Here is a 23313-nt window from a genome sequence, read left to right as displayed (position 1 = left end):
GAGGAAGCTTTAGCTCGGACCCAACTCCTATGCCGCCTGTTCAAATACATGTAAATCACAGAAACGCTTTTCTTTTGCCACCAGCAACGCACCTTGCTCAAATACGTTCAACCTTATAATTCTAGCTTAAAACAGCTTGTAGACGTGAAGCCTTGCACTTGGATCACCCATCCCGTTCTCACAAAGTGAACTGCACATTTTTATTGCGATCGCAATTATATGGACACTCTAGCTGAATTTCCGTTGGCGTCGCCGTGACGTCCCGTATAAAGTCCAAGTGCGATAAGATCGCGGCCGCTCACCGTATATGCTGTAGGTGCCAGAGAAACCATGCTAGGGCGAGCCGGGAAGGATGGTGGCTTGTGGCGGCGGCGTAGTCTCGCGCGTTCAAGGGCGGATGGCAGGGAGGGTGCACGCCGACTTGGCGCGCTTTGGTATAGGGGTCGGGAAGGGCCGGATAGCTCGAGATTTCGCTTCTACTCCAGCCGCGGCTGCGCATGGCTCGACTGAGGGCGCCCTCGTGTGTCCTATCTTGGAGGCAATCTGCGGTGGGTTTGAAGGCTAGCCGACCTGAGAACTGATGGCTTCGTGTGCGCTGCCGCCGCTGTGTACTCGCGCGCCTAGTTCGCGTTGAAGCGCGAGGCAGCACCAAGGGAAATTCGCTCGCTGCTGCTGCCGCTCTTCATCATGCCAGTGTTCTGACAGCGGGTGTTCGCGGTTATCGAGTAAGATGTGTTCATGTTTGTCCGTACGCGCGTGACACTGTGCTGTTAATTTAGTTAGTACGCAAACGTTCCCGGCGGTTTATACAGCTGATAAAACTACTAACCTTACTGCGTATAGCCAATATTTTGTTATCGCGATCAATGCTTCTGCTCTCGGGCTGAAACTGCGACTTTTTGTTTAGAGCGCACGATGCCGCTTAAGAGAATGGTGAACAACTCGTTGTCATGGAAACGCAGGCTGAAACTAGTCAACGAATGCAACTCCCGGTGCTCATGTACCACGGATGTGTTCGAGCCCGTGTGCGGACCCGACGAGAAGACGAACTACTTCTCGCCTTGCTTCGCGGGATGCCACAATTTCAACAACTCGGACAGCAAGCAGGTGCGCAAGTTCTACAACAACGTGGAACCACCTAACCACGTTGTCTCGTAGAGTTTTTCCTACCGTGTGTCCCAGTTAACGTGGGCTATACGCTGTTAAAAAAATGGCTGCGAGAAACAAGGCGACGTGACAAATGTGACAAGGCGATGGCGTAGCTGTTGGCAGCTGCCACGAGCAAGCAGCCGGCTTAGGGCGACGATAAAAAAATACGACTGAAGCGATAAGAAAGAAAGAAAGAAAGAAAGAAAGAAAGAAAGAAAGAAGAAAGAAAAAAAAAGAAAACCCCGGCTTCTTGCAAGTAGCAGCAACCATAGAGTTTCCGACAATAATATTTGTATGAAACTCTATGGCAGCAACCAACAGCTACGCCGTCGCCTTGTGACTTGTACGCGCTCACCAAGTCGGCCACTGAGTAGTGTTGGCTCTTTGAAACCCATTTTAAAAGCGCTGCTATCGCGTGCGCGGGCCCGCTTCTTTTTTGCGTTTTGCGCCACAACATTGAAACGCGGAGAGAGAGACAGAAGAAAAGGGAAAGGCAGGGAGGTTAACCAGAGGGGAAGATCCGGTTTGGTAGCCTACGCTGGGGAAAGAGGGGAGCGGGATGTAAAGTGACAGGGAAGTAGAGGGAGCACAGGTACACAATCACATTCGGTCACTGTCACCGCAAACTATCACCGCACAACATAATAGCACTTGTAGCACTGTAAATATCTGCTCAGGCTACAGCCGCTTGTCCAAGTCTGTTGTCCTTAACTGCAACGTAACCCTCGTCGCCCTCCGCTGCGATGGCTTGTGATGTCGACATTCTAAAATGATTTCCTCAGGTAAAGGTCTTTGCTCAAGCCATCGCGATTGTGAGCGATTGTCTTTGTAAATTGTAGGGCTCCAGGACAGTCACAGAGAAGATGTTGAAGAGTCTCCTCGCTACCACAGTCATCACACGAAGCGTCGTCGGCCCATCTGATTCGGAAAGCAAAAGACTTCGTAAAGGCCACTCCTAGCCATATTCGACATAGCAGGGTAGCATCGCGTCGGCAGAGTACCATGGTATCGAACCTGGTACCACGTGCTCAACAGCATGAGGTCGCAGGTTCTATTCATAGCAATAACTGCGACTAGCAGTCCCGACTGTAGGTTCCACTGAGTCATATATTGCATCTCACGTTCCGCTGTCGTGTTCGTGGTCGTACTATTGCGCCATGGAGCGAGAATACTATGACATATACCGGGTGTCTCAGCGAATACTTTCAATTTTTTTTAACACGAAAGTGTTTTATGCCGGGGTCCACCAAGACTTCACTGACGTATTTCCGTCACGGAAATACGTCATAGAACATAATACAAAGAAAGAAACCAGAAGAAAAAGTTCCACAAACATGCAAAATTTGGGAATCGAACCCACGACCTCTCGGTCCGCGACGATAGATCGCCGAGCGTTTAACCCATTGCGCCACAAACGCATTTGCAGAGAGCTACACAGACGCGCCTTATATATCTAACACTCCTCCGTGTACCCGCGCTCTTGTTCGGGGCGGTGCCGCCGCCTACGAGCAGAAAAGAGAAGTACTGCATTAAGACACTAACGCGCACCGACAGTGAACGCTTCGGTGGTCTCACCACTACGACGCCTCGATGCCAGCATTCGAAGGGACGCTGGCATCAAGAAGCACTACCAACGCCACCTAGGTGGCGTTGGTAGTGGCGTTCACCGTACTCAGCACAGCGGAGCGTGGCCTCCGAAATTAGCTCTGAAAATGTTTCTGAAGTTGATCGCGGAGGCTGCAATTACGACGCGCTGTACGCGCTGATTTGACTCGGTGACGATTCAGTTACGTGCTTTGTCTTGCGCGTTGTATTAGTGTGTCAGTTACGTGCTTCGTCTTTCGCGTTGTGCTAGCGTGTGCAGCGTAGTGCAGCTTCCATATGCACGACGGTTGCTCATGGTCATCGACGTTGGTAGTCGTGATGGAGGAGACGTGCCACCAGGCGTCAGCGTGGGTGCATCAACGCCTAAGGGCGCTTTAGCCACAAAACACCAATAGACATTATATATCAATGTGCAATAAACATTACACTACTTCTGTGAAGACACGTTTCACTTTCGTGTTCTATACCGATTCCTATATAAGAGGGATCAACCACATTTTTTTTAAATTGCCTGTGGCAGCACAATTGTAGTCCATGAGCTGGTCTACTCGAAGAGGCGGACATTACTTGCACGAAAAATTGAAATGCATAATCGACTGATTGACGGAATTTCACTAATTAAGTTCGCAAGGCGGATCCCACTTGGAACGAATTCTGAGGATGACACCAGTTTCGAGACATTAATTCCCGAACTTTGCGGAGAAATACACTGGCGTTCCAGTTACATTCGTGCTCAATGCAGAAAACGACGTTTTGTGAAGAAAGGAAGTGGAAGGGGTAGTGCACTTTTACTGCAAGTTTGACGGCGCATATGTCGCAAATGGTTTCGTCCACACAATTGTTATCAAGTGGATATTCCTTGTAGTCTCACCCGCTAGAATTTGTAAACTGCAATATGTGCCATAACGTAATGAGTTAAAACTTAATTAGTGGATTTCTGTTAATTAGTCGATCATGCATTTCAATATTTTTGTGCACGTAATGTGCGCCTCTTCGAACAGACCAGCTCATGGACTAGAATTGTGCTACTGCCACAGGCAATTTATGAACATTTGTGAAAGTGTTCGCTGAGACACCCTGTATATCCCCCCTCTCCCATATTTCACTTCAAACACAACTTCTAAGTAGTAGTAGTAGTAGTAGTAGTAGTAGTAGTAGTAGTAGTAGTAGTAGTAGTAGTAGTAGTAGTAGTAGTAGTAGTAGTAGTAGTAGTAAACCTTTATTATATTCAGAAACCGGACAGGCTCCTACCCCAGTCCACGGAGGGGGTAGGGGGTTAAAGACGAAGTTTGTCCAGCAGGGTGGTGCCCCTATCCAAGGCCCCACTAGCATGGGCCATCCGCTCAGCTCGTTGGATCAGTCGTAGCTGATCTTCCAGGGCCGGGCTAGACAGCAGCGCCTCCCATTCGTTCCACGTGCCGTTTGTTTCGTGTTCTTCTCCGTCCTCTGCACACTCCCACGTGATGTGAAAGAGTGTTAGTGTTCCTCCACACCGCGGGCATATGTCTCTGTATGCTGTGGGGTAGATCAGGTGGAGTGTGTGCAAATTTATGTAGGTGTTCGTCTGTAATCTTCGCAACACGGTTGCCTCCGCAGCGCTGAGTTTACCGTGCGGGGGTGGATAGATCTTTCTATTTTCTCTGAACTATTTCAGAATTGTTGCAAACCAAGGGTCTAGGGGTGTAGGGTCCTCTATTGCAGAGTCTGGGGCGGCACGGTGATTTGTAAAGCCTAAGCAAAAACCATTTCTGAACATCTGTCATTGGTGGCAGACGTGTATTAAGATTTTCCGCGTAATCATGCACATACGTTGTTCATGCAGCAGCACTTGTTAGCCGGAGACGCATTTGGAATTGCCACGTTCATTTCGACAAAAAATTGCCGAAACGATAAGTATAGGTTCAAGTGTACACGAACGTCCATAAAGCTGGTGAGATGAGAACACCGTTAAACGAGAAAGAAGATACCACGATTTCTTTCTATGTACCGCGTCATTTCCCTAACTGTGCGGTGCGATGTTTTCCATTTCTCAGTAACAGCTCGTCAAGCAGCCACCATTGGTGTAAGTCTGACAAACTCTTTTTGCAGCTACTGGATTGCCAGTGCCTGCTAGGACCGGAAGGCACCAGCTACACGTCAAACGCAAGCGCAGGTTTCTGCTTCAACGAGTGCACCATGTTCGTGCCTTTCGTGGCGGTGCTTGGCTTGGCAAGAATGGTCTTCGCTACGTCCAAAGCTGGCAGCGTTCTTATCGGCATCAGGTTGGTGCCTACTGCTTCGACTCTTTTTCGTGGTTAGATATGTAGCTTTAGTACAACTCCCGCCGTAGGCTCGGGAACATTGCATTAGTCAAACGGGATATTGCATATAGTCCAGTGGGGACCAACAGAAAAGAAAACACCAGATTTGCATTCAACACCGCCGATCGTACTTGCATTTGGAGGGAAGTCTAAAAAGTAGGAAAGGACCGGTACACCCAGAGAAAACCGCTACTTATCAGGTACCAGTAAGCGACGTATGAGGTTAAGCTGTTGCAGCAATTATTCTTTGAGTAATGGGGTTTGTGGTGTTCCCTTTCAAATAGGAGCAGCCTGTAAATTAACGCCTGCTATCCTGCCTATATACGACTAGCCGTGCCAACAACCACATCTAGCAACTTTCAGTATAGGAACTACCATGATTCCGAAGCACGGCACGTTGTGTCGGACGCCGAGTCATATTGGACGTGTATCCTGCTTAACCGTCTCTCTCTGCTCGTATCAGACATGTAATTCTGTTAGCAATTACTATTTTCGACCTTGAAATTGGGAGCCGAAGGCACCGTGTAAGTTTGATGAAACCCTCGACTTACAAGGTATCTGTACATAAGAGTTAGTGTATTCCTTACAAGGCATCTAACACTGTTGCACTACCGACAACTTTGGGACAGAAAAAAAAGAAGGACATACAGACATAGGTGCTCTCATTTAGAGCACTGCACGGGCCGATTTTTTCGGCCCGGGCTCGGCCCAGGCCCGTTTTTACGTTGGGCTGCCCGCCCGAGCCCGACCAAAAGTTTTATGGCGAGACCCGGGACCGGCCCGGGCTCGGAAATGATATACGTTAGCCGCTCGGCCTGGCCCGCCACCCCTTTCCCTTAGGCCCGGCCCGAGCCCGGCTCGAAACCGGCCCGAACCCGGCCCGAGACCGAAAAAGACATGTTTTTCAGAGTCGGAACGCGCGAGGGTAACTCGCTGCACGTTAGATGCACACCAGAAAGTCCGAGCCCGGCCCGGGCCCACGTCAAAAAACCCGAGCCCGGCCCGGGCCCGGGTCAAAAAGCACATGCCGTGCCCGAGCCCGGCCCGAGCCCGTGAAAAAACTGCCCTACCCGGCCCGGCCGCGGCCCACGGGCCGGGCGGGGCCCGGGCTTTCGGGTAAGCCCGAGCCCGTGCAGTGCTCTACTCTCATTTATTGTTAGCTGTTATCTATCTTTAGGAATCAATCCCGACCAGCTAACCCTGTTTGCCGCTTTGATATACAAGAGTTCGCACATAGCGACACAGAGATGCTCTCTTTAAGGAAATACGTGTGCCTTTGAACTTTTTTTTGTTGTTGTTGTTGCTCTTTCCCAGGCCCAGCTGCCTTCACCCAAGAGAGGAGAAAATCGCCATCGCGGTCCTGCTAACACTGGGCTCAATTTTTGGTGCGTTTCGTGGTTCATGATTTGCGCATTGAATTATTCCTGGGTTCGTCACTGAATCGACCTGACCGCGTCTTGCGGCAGGAATAACTCTTGTGCTTGCGACACGTCAAGTATATAGATCCTTCACCCATGATGCCTCGTCTTATATGACTGCCGTATACGCCGTCCTTCAATGAACTCGGCACGTTCGTAACAGGGGGTCGCGTTCGTAACATATATACCAGACGGTAATAAGAACCGGCTCGAAAGGCGACCATGTCCCTGAGGTGCCGGTAGTTCTGTAAAGCTCGAAGGCGTTGCAGGAAATATTTTTTACTAATCTTTCCTCTCATATTGTCTTAGTCTTTCACATCAAAAGGAAGTAGCAAGTCATTCAAGAAGCGGCAGAGCTGGTTTTCAATAAAGCCCTCCCCACTTTCCCCCACACTCTTTCTCTCCGTATTCCAACAGGTTTCATACCGTATCCGGTAATCTACGGAGCCATCATGGACAGGTCGTGCCTCGTCTGGGAAGTAAACTGCGGCGCACGCGGCAACTGCTGGGTCTACGACGCGGCCACATTCCGCTACCTGCTCCACGGCGTCTCGATGGGCTTCATCGTGCTCGGGGCGTTCTTCAGCCTCGCCGTTTACGTGTTCGGCCGCCACTCGTGCCAGCTGCGCGCCGACCAGGAAAGTGGAGACGAGGACGAGGACGTGGTCTTCATGCGTCACATCGGACACCCCGGCATAACGCACGCCACGTGACCGGCGCTGCACAGTCGCGCATGCGCGCTTCTCCGCTACTGGCCATTCGCAGCGAGCTCTTCCTGCTCCACATCACGAACTAGAGCTGGCCCCGCACGCCCCGAGTTGCGCGCATACTATATAGATAGCTTGCACGTTGACGTCATGGACACGGATCCTCACTTGGCTGGTTCTCCAACATGGCGGATAGGATGACGTCAGTGTAGCGTGTGTTACCTGACGGGTAACCTCCTTCAATGTCAAGGAGACGCGGTCGTAACGCTGCTAAAATCTGCGCTAGAGCCACGGCACAACCTGCAGAAACATCTGCGCGAGACCGTAACGGACGCGGCCTCTCACCGCATGCTCGTGCTCCAACATGACGGCTAAGATGACGTCAGTGCGAGCCATATATATATAGGGCTCTCACAAGTGACGTCACCAGCATTAAGACTGGTAACGCGATCGAAAAGTTCTTGTAGCGCATACGTGAGCGGCAACTCCTTGTCGGTGATCAGCCCTTGTCTTGAGCGAGGTCTCGGGCTATTCCAGTGCTACAGGCGATAGTAATCCTTGTGAAGGAAGCACCTAGTTTGTTGATAATTAACTATGGTCGATGCAGCCGTTTGTCACCGTGAAGTCATACCAAAATGTTTACTGATAGCCGCAGAATTCAACCGTCTAAGTGCAGTAGAAATGTGAAGGCGCACTCTTCCAAAATCCTTAACCTACAAAGCATTTCCTGTGCCCACTAGCCTCACACTGGAACACACACCGCTCATTTCTCTTCGGTATGTGGCTTCCCTCAGAAGCGACAGGAAAAGCTATATATAGACGAGCATCAATGCCCCATGCCATTAAACGTTTCTGTATTTGAGACATTGTCGTTGGAGGGTTTTATGCTGTGGATTTCGGTATATTGTTCATGAAAACCACCAGCACATGGAGAAACGAAGTAATGGTCATTCGCGCTAGACCTTTCCCGCCATTCTCTGCCTCTTGCGTTGACTTATAGAAAGAATTACGGTTACCTCAGCCCAGACTGCCCGCGTAAACAGGGTGTTCACCGCGCGACGCATCTTGTTCCTCGGAGCAGGAGCGACAAAAAGCATTGTTAAGTTATATTGAAATAAAATACGTTCATTAAGCATTGTGAGTGGTTTGTAATGAGTACATCTTTTCAATAATTGCGACATGCTCCACATCTGCTGACATCGATGGATTTACTACCGTCGCAAGCAAAGCGAGCCGCACTCGGAGAAAACAGTTGAACAGCGTCTTAACATTTGCACGGTTAAACGTACGGTGATTTTCTTCTGGGGGTCACGACACACATGTTGTCGAAGATCCACAAGTTTCGAGACACTTCGCACTTTGAGAGCATCAAAGTTCACAGCGGGATGTTCGTTACGCGAACACATCGAAAGATGCCGATTCACAAGCTACATCGCAGTCTTGTTCTCGCAGGCGATTTCCAAGCGGCTAAACGAGGTCATCGCGTGTCTCGAGTCCTTTTTCGAGGTGCCGGTGGTTGTCGAGTCCGCGGCATCGCACTGTTTGTCGTGTGCCGTTTCGTTCGCACCGTCTTCCAGGCACGATCGAACCGAGCAGCGGTTCGTCGTTGTCGGTGACAACGCCTTCTTCGGCGTCTGGGACGGTGCCGTTCTGGACGTACTTCCAGTCGCCGGTCTTCTTGTAGTACACGTCCGACTTGGCGTCAGCCGTGGCAGACCAGGCGCACGGGTAATGCCTCTGCGATATCCAGTAGTAGCTGCAGATGGCGGCTAGCAGAAGGGCCAGAAACACGGTGCCTCCGATGATACTGAGCACGAGCGCCAGGTAGTGCATCGGTGCCAGTGGTGAGGGGACTACACTGCAATAACCGAACCTTTAACACTGTCGTTGACGGCACCGGACCGTTGAGCTAAAAGCCCGTAAATATGCTGCAGCTCATCCGTACTCGTGATCGGTGGTCCGCGGAACGAAATCAGGGTTTGCTCAAGAGCTTACTGTATTTCGGAGTTCACGCCGTAGTCGCGCAGGAAGATGGCATTCGTTACGAAAGAACCTGCGGTGGCGAGGACAACCGGAATCTAGAAAGCGAGTCGCAAAATGGCTGCATTAAAAGGACTATGTACGGCAGCACCCAGCCGGTCGAGATTCGTTGTCGTCCTTGCAGGGTCTTTTTTCTGTCAGTGCTAATGTATGCCTAGACGTTCAGTTTGTCAGGGCGCAATCGTCTTCAACCTGAAAGGCACCAAATCACTCACACACTCACACACGCGCACGGTTCTGCGTTGGAAACAGGTGTACGCTAGCTCAAAGTACTCGCAACACACCGACTTTGATCTCGCCACAGACAAAGCCAACGAAGGCCTTCACTTCTCGAATCGTGCAGAGAGAGTCGAGGTTGACGAACGCACGCTTGCAAATGACTTTCTCCCGGCCTTCCTCCGTCGAGTTATTGCTGGACGACCGAGTACACTTGTTGGGTCCACAGCAGATGGCGTTTGCTAGCCGACGGTGACGTTGCTTACGGTTCTGCTGTCAACACCCAAGTGGCAGCAAGCAGAGGGCACACGTATAACACCGCAGCACACGGTGAGCTCACCACAGCACACACGCGGGCGGAAGTTTCACTTCCGTTTGTCGAGGATTCGGGATCGCGTGAAAGAGTGGTCCTTGCTCGGCGCCTGTCTTGCGTCGACTCCGAGTGAAATGGTGCGGTTCAGTTCCTCGGGCAGGCGCTGTTCGGGTCCGTCGACGAATGACGCTACGCCGCTCGTCCGGAACTCGTGCTGCAGTGCAGTTGCTGCCTTCGCCGCGTCAGCGCGGTGGCTCCTTCCGCACTGCACCGGGTAGGCATGGTGTGAAATGGCTTCCTCACGGGAAAACGGCGTTCCATGCGTGCCTGCTCTCGCCCGCCGCGTCGCCGTTGTTCCGTCGTCGTGGGGCCTGCGACGTGAAGAAAAGGAAGGAAGTCCGAGCGCAAGTCTTTAGGGTGCATGCAGGTATACGGGGGCGAGTTAAAAGTTTGCCGCCCTCGCGTCTATATGCATGCGCCGCTGCGCCGAGCTGGACCGGATTGGCGGCGGAGCGTTGAAATCGGAGCGGACGACGCTGGCCGCCCGAAAAGAAAGGAAAAGGGGGAAAAAAATGAAAGAGGAAAAAGGACGACGCCTGCCACGTGTGTAAGAGGCCCGCCGCAGTTTCGCTGCCTTGCGCGCGCTTCTAGAGCAGAGAGCGGTAATTTGCGCACAGGAACAAGCATGTGTCCGTAAGGTCGGTGATGCATGTAGACGGGAGATGCGAAAGGCTAGCCTGGAGATAGCTATGAGGAAATCGTTACGACGTTACGCCGGAGAGGTTTCTAAAAAGGTGCTTTTATTTCTCCCCTTCACAGTTGCTAGTCATACTCGAGTTATCGCATCGTTTCGGTGATCTTGTCTAACTGTGCACGAAAAGGGAGGAAAACGAGAAGCATTTGCCGCTCGTCGCATTTCCTTCGTTATCGTGTGTGATGTAATTATAAAACGTGCCTTCGCTTTTCACTTAAGGGGACCTTGGAATGTTGAACGATGTGCGAATTTTCTTCCCTGTGATGTTTCCTGCTCCGTTCAACCATATTTGCTTTTCTATTGATTGATTGCTCTAGGGATCGACGTGGTAGCCTTAAGTTTCGTTCACTCCAGGTGATGTGCACTGGACATCTAATGCCAGTGTTGCTCCGAGTTATCAAAGTAAGAGAAGTCGATTAAGGTTGAACAGTCTGCTTGTTTCAGCGGCTCTTTTAAGCGACATTTACACGTTTCTTCTACGGGCAAGAAAATCTTCAAAAGTGCACCCAACAAGAAATTTATCCCCCTAACTTTCTTCCTCCTATGTAGGGTAGCAAACCAAACGCGAGTCTGATTGACATCTCTATGCTCTTGCTTCCTTCTCCCAAAGAACGAACCTAGCTCAGCATTTTAGCATGACAATAAAGTGAAACTTTGAGGACATTCCTTTCAGGAGCACCAGCATATGGTCTGACAACAGGACTTTGGTGTTGAGCTATTGCGGTGTTTTAGTTCAGCAACAGTCCAACCATGCTATTTAGGGGGTTGCATACTTTTCAGAATAATTGAAGCACGCTCAATTCGTCACAGTATATTACCAAGGAAAAATTGCTGCCCGAATTATCACTTCGTAGCAGCCACTTCGTTGCTTTGATAAGCGGCGTACTAAAGCACCCGGATAATATTTCGAGCCCTTTTCATGGTGTGCTTCATTATGCAGGGTTCTTCAGATTACGCTTGACGTTCTCCATATACATGTATTGCTAGCTTTTTTTTTGTTTTTTTTAGGACCTTGTTACCTGCAAAACGTTGAGAACATTTAAATGTCATCTACGAGCTGCTACGAGATAAATGTTGCGGCACCGGCCCAATCTCGGACCCATGGACCTGCGCACATGAATTGCTCTGATTTCGGGTTGCTTAGAATCGAGAAAGTACGGTATTTACTTGTCGAAACTCTGCGATAGCAGCGCAATGAGAGGTTGCTGATAAGAAGCATACGACGCTGAAGGAATGTTCGCTTTTGCGGAAGCTATCGACGAACCGTGGTACATGTACAGGCAACCGAGAAACCCAATGCGGACCTCAACAACCTTGGCTTCTCTTCTAATGCGCAATTTATTTTTCTAGCCTCGCCGGGTTTGATAGAACAAGTCGACCTTCGGCGTCAAGGCTACTCTCGCGAACAACGCGGGAGGAGCCCAGCCTGACCGACAAACTGCTTCTGCTCGATTTACTCATTCTGAACGCTCGTATACGCGGAGGCAAGAGGAATTTGGGACACCCATATCGCGAAGCCTGCTCCGAGTTTTGTACTACAGGAGTCGATGAACTTCTGATTGTAGGTGTGTACTGGCCTTGGCGAGCTCTCACGTTTCCGTTGCGCTGAATAGTGCGAAATGCGCGTTCGTGATAAAATCTTGGAGCTTTGAGATATGGGTTATGTTGAGCGAATGGGTACAGTCGGGGCGCACAATTACTCGCGCGAAGGCAGCATTATTTATTTATTTATTTATTTATTTATTTATTTATTTATTTATTTATTATTTATTTATTTATTTATTATTTATTTATTTATTTATTTACATACTTACTTACTTACTTACTTGCTTACTTACTTGCTTCCTTATTTACTTATTTATTACATGTTAATGTGTCAGCCATGTTCAGGTGCCAAGACCGCTGGTTGCATAGGTATATTAACGGTTCAAGAACGAAGAGTTTAGGAAACAGTATGCAGTATATGTTAGTAAAGTGACAATGTCATCACAAATTACCGTAGAAGCTACACAACAAGTGCAGAGTGCAAACCGAGATAAAAAAAGTTTGCATGCAAATTCTAGCGATTACTATACCATTGCTATACAATTAAAGGACAAACACGAACATGCGAGCATTGTGCTAGAAAGAGAATACGCAGATTTACGTTGTTGCATGGGGCAAAAGTAGTAAAAGACTTAAGGAAAAAGAAACCTGCTCATCTTTCATGGAGCGCTTTGAAAAAGCAATTTCTTTTCTTTGTTTTTGATGCGATACATTGCGCGGCGTCTTCGCACGCAATCTCAGCCGGAAATTCGTTCCACACTGCCTCGGTGGGGGGGAAGACATATCTAATAACCCGGTAGCAAAAAAAAAAAAAAATCCTGAAGCGTCTATTGAGATAAATACGTCTTAGGAAAATATGAGAATATAATTAAGAGTACTAATTATAACTATGCCAATGGTGATGTCTGCACCTTTCCTCTCGTAGTCTACAAATAGAATTTGAGCATTCCAGCGTGAAAAAGAAGTTACAGAATGCCAAACAGCGCACGAGTCAGTCGTTGTACAACTAAAAAAAAAAAAATACAGAAAGAGTCACGGACAACCATTAACGCAGAGAGAAAGAGACCCTTAAGAAGAAAATAGCGGATAAATTAAACACGTGGGACAGCATCAGCTATCGCCCACTTCTGTGCGCAACGTGCATTGATTACTTCAAGGATCGTACTTGTCTTACGGGTATTCAAGCGGGTGCCAAATACATAATGGCGACACGGAAGCGAGGTGCCAGACGTCTGTGTTTAAAGCGCGTTTCTGCGTCATAGTTAAAAGAGGTGGTGTAAGTATATATACAGGAAGTTTCAGCGAACACTTTCAAAATTTATTTAAGGTTGCCTGTGGCAGATAGCCCAATTCTAGTTAATGAGCAGGTCTACTCGAAGAGGCGGATTTTGATTCGCCATTTTGATTCCCACATGCTATATTTGGCGGAACATTTTACACACCAATTTAGCTGGCGGCGGCAAGTACCCTTACAAAGGTTGTCGCCACCCTAAAACGGCGCTTGCATGTAGGCTCCCTAGTCTACTCGAAGAGGTGGACATTACTTGCACAAGAAATTGACATGCATAATCGAATAATTAACAGAAATTAACTAATTAAGTTTTTAACTAGTTACCTGATGGCCCATATTGCAATTTACAAATTGTAGCCATGAAGTTCGCAAGGCAGATCCACTTGGAACGTATTCTCGAGATGACACCAGTTTCGAGATATTAATTCGCGAACTTTGCGGAGAAATGCATTGGCGTTCCAGTTAGGTTCTTAACAAAACGTCGCTTTATGCATTGAAGCACAAAATTAACTGGAACGCCAGTGCATTTCTCCGCAAAGCTCGGGAATTAATATCTCGAAATTGGTGTCATCCTGAGAATGATTTCTAAGTGGATCCGCCTTGCGAACTCCACGGTTACAATTTGTAAATTGCAATATGGGCCATCAGGTAATTAGTTAAAGACTTAATAGGGGAATTTTTGTTAATTAGTCGATTATGCATTTCAATTTCTTGTGCAAGTAATGTCCACCTCTTCGAGTAGACTAGGGAGCCTACATGCAAGCGCCGTTTTAGGGTGGCGACAACCTTTGTAAGGGTACTTGCCGCCGCCAGCTAAATTGGTGTGTAAAATGTTCCGCCAAATATAGCATGTGGGAATCAAAATGGCGAAAAGACCAGTCTACAGACCACGTTTCCCGCAACCGTAGGTGCCGTGAAACTAATTCAATTTTTAAAAGAAACTTTTGCCTCAGCAGCCAGAGACCCATAGCGTGCCTGAGAGCAGTGAATGGCACGTCTACGTTTTAGTTAAACAGACTTTTAAGCACAGTTTTTATTACAGCACACTTCGAAAAACACCCTTTATATCGTGTGTACAACTGGAAGGCAACGACAATGTTTATTGCAATTCACATTCTTGGCGTGAGAAAATACTACCAGGAGCACGCCACCGTGCCTTATAACTTGTTGCTTTGTATGCTATGAAAAAAAAAAGTTTGATGAGCTAAAACAAAAGGAAAAGGCAACTAGTATATCAAAGATGTATGCAGGTTTCGTGTGCGCATTGGTGCAAAACTAAATTAAATAAATTTAATAGATGGCGTGCCAAATGGGTACATCAGAGCGTGACAAAAAGAAAGCAGGAATGCACCGCGTCTTCTAGCAAAATTGGGAATCAAAATGGCTACTCACCAAATTTGGTGGTAAATAGCGCTCAACATTTCGGAGTTGTCACCACCCTAAAACGGCGCTTGCATTTAGGCTCCCTAGAGTAGACCAGCTCATGAACTAGAATTGTGCTATCTGCCACAGGCAGCCATTAAGAATTTTCGAAAGTGTACGCTGCAACACCCTGTATATATATATATATATATATATATATATATATATATATATATATATATATATATATAGTGAGCAGGTGAGCAGTGATGCTCACCAAAATTTAATTCTGGGGCTTTACGTGCCAAAACCACGATCTGATTATGAGGCATGCCTTAGTGGAGGACTCCTCATACTGTGTTCCAGCTGGTGTTCTTCGATATACAGCCTCCCTCATTTCTAACTATATCGCGCGAGAACACTACAATATGGTCGCACGTCGTCCTGAAGGGAACATCGCATTAGACGACTCTTGCACAGGAGAGGGCTTAGTGCACTTGAGAGTACTTCTGCCGGTCTCGCTGATTATCGGCGCTTAAAGGCGCTAAAATGACGCGGGATGGACGCTCGCGCGATATAGTTAAAAATGTAAGAGGCTGTACATCCAATGCATGGTACACGGGTGTTTTTGCATTTTGCCTCCATTGAAATGCGGCCGTCGTGGCTGGGAATTCGCAGTGATGCTAATTACAAGGCAAAGTGTTGCATATAATTACAACAATGTTATTCGTTTAGTTTTCAGGGTTGTTGGAACGAAAACCAGACACAGCATTCATTCTTATGATTGTGACTTTCTTTTTCCTTGTTCTCTTTTTTTTTCTTTCTAATAAGCGCAAATAATTTAAGGAAGCAATGATTCTCTAGTGAAGCTGTTAATTGCTCAGAGTTACACCTTATCACCAGTCCGCCTTCACGAAATGTATATAGTCGCATTGGAAGAGAAAATCCACGTTTCACGTCTTTTAGAGCGGATGAGGTTGCGTGTTGAATGTATATGCAGATTAGATATGGCTTCCCTTTGCGTGGCGAATACGCGGATGTTTTAAACTTTTTTAAAACTTTATTGCTTACCAAAGTGCACGCGTGATTTAAAAAAAGAAAGAAAAAAAGAAAAAGAAAACAATAAAGAAGAAAAGAAAAAGACGAAAACTAGCAAAGTATTATCAAATGTGTTTTAATTTGAATCTAATTAGTGTATGAATTAATTCACTAATAATTGGTTTGCTGAACCTTCCGCAAATGAAAGACCGCTCCCGGCATATCAAAAAATGCTACACTGTAGGCTATTCATTAAATTTCGTGCGTTTAAATCAGAGAGAGAGAGAGAGAGAGAGCAAGGAGAGGAAAGGCAGGGAGGTCAACCAGAAGAGCATCCGGTTTGCTACCCTGCACTAGGGGTAAGGGAAAGGGGAGATAGAAAGAGAAATATAGGGAGAGAATGAGCACGTAGTACACGTGGGACGATGTACAGGGACACTATAGGCGGTCTCTTAAACCGGTGCACTTCAAATACAGTACTAATATACGCAACAATTTTTGTGCCAGTGACGGGTGTAGCCACGGTCCGAGTATCTTTGACTCAGAGAACGGTCTCGAGTCCAGCCGGTTTAAAGTTGTCCTGAGAGAGAGGCGTTGTACGTCGTAGCGAGGACAGGTACACAATAGGTGCTCGATGGTTTCCTCGCACATACAGGAGTCGCACATCGGGCTCTCGGCCATTCCCATACGATGTGAGTAAGCGTTCGTAAACGCCACTCCCAGCCACAAGCGGCACAGCAAGGTTGCTTCACCGCGGGAAAGGCTAGATGGCAGTTGTAACCGTAGCAAGGGGTCCAACTTATATAATCGGCAATTGGAGGCACTTGAACGCCATAAAGCTTGTGACGTTTTGCGTGCAAGCAGACGAAGTTCCCTGGCAGTGTCCGTCCTCGTCAAAGGTATCGTACGCGTCTGGGTGTCTTCGTGGGCAGATCGGGCAGCCCTGTCAGCAATGTCGTTGCCGATGATGCCACAGTGAGCAGGAATCCACTGGAAGACTATGCTGTGCCCTGTTTCCAAAGCATGGTGATGTACTTCCCTGATGTCAGATATCATCTGCTCGTAAGTTCTGTGATGTAAGGCTGACTTGATAATGTGAAGCGCTGCCTTAGAGTCACAGAAAATGACCCATTTCTGTGCCGGCTCTTCGGTGACGTAGGTCACAGCTGCATGGAGGGCTGCAAGTTCTGCCGACGCAGATGTAGTCATATGTGACAATTTGAATTTACCTGCAACTTGCTTGGCTGGAACGACGAATGCGGCAGTTGAGCTGGTAGGTGAGGTCGAGCCGTCGGTATATATATGTATGTAGTCATGATATGTCTGGTGCATTAATAGGAGCGTCAGTTGCTTCAGAGCCAGCGATGCATGATTGGCCTTCTTGGTGATTCCGGGAATAGAAAAATTCACTTGAGGCTGTCGCAGGCACCACAGGGGAGATGAAGGATTCGCCGCCGGTGTAAACGATGACGGTATACACTCTTGATGGGCGCTAATCACATTTGAAAAGGTCGCTTGAGGTCTCTCCGCTGGCAGGGAAGCTAAGTGATGGTCGGGGATCCTTGACAGATGACGAATGTGCGCTCTGAGGGAGTCGGCAGCTACGTGTGTCTGAATCGTATGGTCTCTCGGGATGGGTATTGTTGCTGTTGTTGAGGTGCACCGAGGCAGCCCTAAACACGTGCGTAGGGCTTGACCTTGTATGCTCTCAAGAGCACGAATGTTCGTCTTGCATGTATTTGACAAAACTGGCAGACTGTAACGAAGGAGTTCCAGGAACAGTACCCTGTACAGCTGCAGCATACAATGGACTGGTGCACCCCAGTTTTTCCCGCAGAGAAATTTAAATACCTGTGCAATAGCAAATAACTTCTTCTTCAGGTAGACGCAGTGAGGGGTCCACGAGAGGTTACGGTCGATGATGACACCCAGAAAGCGATGCGTCTTAACATAGGACACAGCTTGACCGTTGATTGAAACTGGATACAGTGACATTTGTTTGCGCGTAAAGCCAACCAATGCGCACTTTTCTGTAGACACACTGAGGCCTTGTTCTCGTAGATAAGACGCCGTCATGGTTGCCGCCCGCTGAAGCCTGGCCCGCACCTGAGGCCGAGTCACGGCAGAGGCCCAGATGCAAATGTCGTCGGCGTATATAGAGACATGAACTGTCCGCGGTAAACACTCCACAAGTCCTACCAAGACGAGGTTGAACAATATAGGGCTCAGCACTCCACCCTGCGGCACACCACGGCAGATGTAATGTTCCGAAGTTGGGCCGTCTTTAGTCTGTAAGAAAAACCGCCTCTCGGTCAAATAGTCCCGAATCATTGACACATCCGGCCACCAACTCCCACAGCCTCAAGTGAGTTCAGTATGGCGTCATGGGCGACGTTGTCGTATGCTCCTTTGACATCGAGAAAAAGTGCAACTGGTAGGCGCTTGAGGATTTTCTGTTCTTGGGCCCAGGTAACGAGGTCAATAACATTGTCGATGGATGAGCGACCTCGACGAAAGCCAGCCATCGTTTAAATCATAATTTTATGGTGTAAGATGCAGCGTAGCAAATATGCCACATTGTGCATTACAGAGTTAAGGCTCATATGGGCAGTACCACTGCGATGTTTCGCAAGTTCGACGCCGGCAAACCTTTCATTAAAAGTTTTTGTAAAGTATTTCATGAACTCTTTCAATAAAGATTTATCTCTCCCTCCCCTCCCTCTCTCTCTCCGTATCTCGAAAGTTCGAGCAAGAATAGAATGGAGCTTACTTAATAATGCTTTCAGGCTCATCGTCATTGACAGCAACCACATTGAGAGTATCGTCGACGTATTTTCGGCACATGCTTTCACCGGGCGATTGGGCGTCGGCGTGTCTTTTCCACGCGGCGCGATAACCAAGCCAGAATGCGTTCGTTTGGAGTAACCGAATTGGACATACATTTCAGCCAGGATTTAAGCGCAGTCTTTGTGGAGCGCAATATAGACGCCCATATGACGCCGGGCGGCCGTGACGCCCTGAAAAACGCCGGAAATACGTTCCGTGTTGTGAGATGTCACTTCACAGGAAACAGACTTCTCTTAAATGGCCTTCAAGGACGAAGTAATTGGTCGTATTTTTGCTTGCAATAAACAATGGCGGGGGACCTTCGGGGGCAACGAACTCTCACTTGGTCTCTCCTGAATGTTACAATCAGTGTCGACGGTGAAACTCTTGCTGTACAATACGTAACGTGGGATAAGTACTTGCCGCTTGTACGGTCGGTCAAGGCTACGCATGCATTTCCCGACGCTTCATGGCCGGCCGCCTTTCTTTCGTTTTTGTTCTTATTTCACAGTGAATGTTATTTTACTCACAGCTTCATCAACCCCCTCCCCCTTTTTTCCCCCATCAAAGTACAACATCCTGATACGCCACATAGATTTTGCTAGGGGATCAGGTCGAGAGGTTCGAATCGCATGATTCCTGCTACAGCTACGTTTCATATATGGCCTCTGTGAATGATAAAGATTACTTTTTTTTTAAATCCTGAATAACGAAAATATGAAAGGGAAACGAAACTGTTGATGACATAATGTCGCCTCCTCCTTCGCGCCATTTTCGCCCAAATGGCAGCAGCTGGCCAAACACCTCGAGCATGTTCGTATAGTATAAAGCACAATACGCGAAGCGTATAGGGGCTTACCTCTCTCTAGTGACCGACGACCTTGCTTTGTGCGTGCACGTCTGTAGGGACGGTGGCTGCTACTTGTATACCTGCGAGAGGCGCAAGACCTCGGCGGCGACGGCCGCGTCTTCGTCGTCGCGGCTGGTAGCGCGCCAAATGAGGGAAGAGCAGAGAAGTCCCCGTAGCCAGATCCATCTGCTGGCTCGGCCGGGCGAAGGAAAAAAAAAGCAGAAACGCTCGACTCACCCTCGTCGAGATTCTGAGCGCCCCACAACCTACTTTTTTTCCTTCACCGTTTTGCCGCCACGCCACCGTTGCGCACCATAAGCGAGAGCGGCGCACTCTCTGCGTATACGTATATGTCGCTTTTGCGCGGGTATAACTCAACCCTTGATCCACAATCGGAGGTTGGACAGAAAAGCTCGCAGGACGCTTAAGCTTCGCCTTTAAGACGGGAACGCGATGTCATTCAAAGATCCCTGACTGTTTCTCACGCTTCCCGGTAACTGCATCTTATGTAACCGTAATGTTTACCGGGAAATGCTGGCGGCGAATGCTATGCACGAAGGCTCGCCTTCTGGTAGAAACGCGGTCTCCTGCGTGTGCCGATCCCGGAGGTTGTGCACAGCCGTGCCAAAAAAACATTACAGCATTTTCAGGTTTCTTTTACTGTTTCGCACTTTTAATATTTCAGTCTTAGAAGATTTAACATAAAAGGCATGTGCTGTCGGAGTTTTCGCTGACATTTGTTTATAGGCTGTCATTCTCAGCATTCCGCGGAATATAATTTTGTCAAGCATGCAAGACAACGTATGAACAACTTCAGCGATAGAATGGTGCGGAAATATAACCCGCATATATCGCATCTCATATAGCAAAGCGTGGCATATCATCATCATCATCAGCCTATATTTATGTCCACTTCAGGACGAAGGCCTCTCTCTGCGATCTCCAATTACTCCTGTCTTGCGCTAGCTGATTCCAACTTGCGCCTGCAAATTTCCTAACTTCATCACCCCCCCCCCCCCCCCCCCCCCTAGTTTTCTATCGTCCCTGAATGCGCTCCTCTTCTCTTGGTATCCATTCTTTAACTCTAATGGTCCACCGGTTATCCATCCTACGCATTACATGGCCTGCCCAGCTACATTCTTTCCTTTTAACCATTATTGCCCATTGTTGCATATCTGCAACACCTAGTTCCGCACCCTGCCGTTTGCGAGGATCCTAATGCAGCGTTAAAAGTTGTCTTTACTATTGTCGCTTGAGGGTTTTTCATTGCACCAAGTTACTATCTTAGCCGTTTGGGAGCCAAAAGTCGTCGTTTCTGCAGTTTACAAAACGGCGGCACCCACGTCGTCCGCAAGCTCGTCAAACAAGATATTGTAAACTTTTTTTTATGAGCCGTTAAGTGAAACTGCGCTGCTTTTTTCACTTTATGTATGTAGAGGACACTGTGGAAACTAGTCTAGAACGTAAAAGTTTGCGTTGCGATTGTTCAGTATTGTACATTATTGCCCAGTGTTGCATATATGCAACACTCCATAAATAATTCACAGCCTATACATTCAAATTTTTTATTGAATATTCGTCCTCCCAGTCACTCTAAGAACGCGAGGAAGAGATATCTTAAAATTTGGAATAGTATTTCACATACTGGGCATTAATGGGTTAAAATTAAGGTGAACTAGAATATCGGCTATCCCCGTTTTCTCTCTGATCCACATCACTCTCCTCCTGTCTCTCAACGTAGTACTATATGCGTATATACTACGCTCTACTTCTTCCGTGGAAGTAGTAGTGATTTTATTGAAGAAGCGTCAATTTCTTCTTCAATAAAATCACTGCTACTTCTACGGACGAAGTATATAGCATCGTGCTAAGTATGGGTGGAGAAGGGCTGTGGCTGGTGTATAATCAATGCATTGTACACCAGCCACAGCCCTTCTCCACCCATACTTAGCACGATGCTATTTGAACCACGATGCTATGATGAACCAGTTAACTACAGGCGGAACGCCGAGGATGTGAGGCAGTGCTGTTTCTTTGGTCTTTCGCATTCCAAAATTTTGTGAGCAGCTATCAGTTTTTCGGCTTTTATTGCGATAGCAAGTATATGGACACTGCAGGCGAATTCTCGCCCCGGGTGTAGGCGTCGCCGTAATGTACCACACAAAGGCCGAGTGCGACAAAATAGTATCCCGCATCTCACACCGTATGCTGTGGGTACGAGGGGAAGCTTGCGAGGGTGAGCCGAGAAGGATGATGGCCTCATGCGCGCTCAATGTTGGAAGTTGCGTGATAAAGCTCATTCAAGGGGGGGGGGGGGTGACGAAGGGAAAGTGAGCATGTGGTACCGTGATCAAGTTCGCGCTAGGGGAGGGGGGGGGGGGGCAAGTGAGTGTGCGTCTCCTTCTCTAGCGCGCCCTGTCTTGGAGGTAATTTCCGGCTGGGGCAAAGGTTGGGCCCATGGACTGGGCGTGCCAATATAGCTGGTGGCTGCATATGCACTGTTTTCGCGCGCTTAGTGCTAAAGGTCGCGTAATCTCAAACCTTTGGAGATGTGTTGAAGGGAGTGGAAATATAAGCGTTTGCTGTTTACGCTATTCATCACGCCAGCTTTGTGACAGCGTGTGTTCGTGGTCATAGAGAGATCTGTTCATGCTTGCCTGTGCGATAGCAACGCTATACTTGCTAATTATTAAGCAAATGTTCACTGCATTTATACGACTGACAAAACTACGAATCCTTCTTCGCGCGGTCTCGTAATTTGCTGTCCGTGTCACTGCGCCTTTCGGGTGAAATTGCGACATTTAATGAACCTGCGAAAATGATGCAGGCAAGGCGTCGCAACAACCGGCAACCAGCAGTGCTTGTTTGCTTCCTATTTCAGTGTGAGTGCTTGGTGTTTAAGCTACCAAACTCTCCAGCGATTCAGGGCCTGCGATTCTCGTTCGCCGTACCGTGCCAATGCAAACTTCATTGGTGCGTTGAGAGTCGCACAAAAGCCGAGGCAAAACGCGATTTCAGTAAATACTTGCAAGGAACAAAGCGAGATCAAAGTGGGTTCAACTCGGATTAGAACTTGAAGAAGAACGCAAATCAATGCAGCAACTAGGACGAGAAGGTTTAAGTGGCCGCGGAGGGAAAGGGAGTGGTGGTTTGGGCGGGGAGGGGGGGGGAGAAACTATTATAACCAAAGAACAACCGGTGGAACCGTCAAACTTCTCTTCTTTATCACTCATACAAAGTTCAGTCACTGAACACCTAACTCGCATTGCACAGCGCACCTTTTCTAAGGGAGCACCACGGGATCCGATTTAAACTATACTGTATGTACTAGAAGGTGCGTCGATAATCACGCAACAGGGAAGTTTCATAAGAAAGAAAGATATGCACTCCGTAAATTAAACAAAAATTGACTTACCATCATATTCCACTGTATCGCTAGACAAAAGCAGGGTGTACGGCTTCCTTGCGGTACAGCACCAAACAGCAAGGCGGCTTTTGGCGATGTCAATAAATTCGTGATTGTATCTACGGATGCCACTTTCTATCCCAGGGTGGAGTCGTAATCGCAGGCGTGAGCTGAGGATGGCTTGAGCTCTGAGGAAGAGGGGAAAAAATAAAAAAGGCCGGCAGATCTCACGCCCTGTGGGAATCGATGTTATGCGAAGCATTGTGCGGGGAGCCTACCAAGGTAACAAAATGGCCATGAGAGAACCAAGAAGTAGGCGGCTGTTTCATGACCTACATGACGCGCGTGTCATGACAATCATGTCATGAGTTCTCAGGAGTCCCTTTCGCTCCGCCTAGGAGACCTTAATGCGAATGCCTTTGTCATGCTCATGACTATGACTTCGACCATCAACCTTTAGCCTTTTCCTTCACTTAGTAGCACATCCAAACCC

The 23313-nt window shown here is 48.1% G+C and overlaps 1 protein-coding gene and 1 long non-coding RNA gene across 2 annotated transcripts in view; one reads left to right on the top strand and one right to left on the bottom strand.

Moving 5' to 3' along the window:
* LOC119461220 (solute carrier organic anion transporter family member 74D) overlaps positions 1-8320 on the top strand; it is a 29109-nt gene extending 20789 nt beyond the window's left edge. The window contains exons 6-9 of the mRNA XM_037722446.2: positions 963-1107; positions 4843-5015; positions 6369-6439; positions 6890-8320. Coding sequence (XP_037578374.1) covers positions 963-1107; positions 4843-5015; positions 6369-6439; positions 6890-7185 — 685 coding nt within the window. The 3' untranslated portion in view covers positions 7186-8320. The remainder of the gene's footprint in view (positions 1-962; positions 1108-4842; positions 5016-6368; positions 6440-6889) is intronic.
* Positions 8321-9016: 696 nt separating this feature from the next.
* On the bottom strand, positions 9017-23313 carry LOC119461221 (uncharacterized). Its single transcript, XR_005193943.2, has 3 exons — positions 22830-23313; positions 19424-19603; positions 9017-10119 (listed from the first exon to the last, which is right to left on the bottom strand). It is a non-coding gene; the product is annotated as an uncharacterized LOC119461221 (long non-coding RNA).

This window comes from Dermacentor silvarum, chromosome 8 (assembly GCF_013339745.2).
Source record: "Dermacentor silvarum isolate Dsil-2018 chromosome 8, BIME_Dsil_1.4, whole genome shotgun sequence".
In the NCBI taxonomy this organism is placed as follows: Eukaryota; Metazoa; Arthropoda; class Arachnida; order Ixodida; family Ixodidae; genus Dermacentor; species Dermacentor silvarum.
This window is presented reverse-complemented; position numbering and strand designations above follow the sequence as displayed.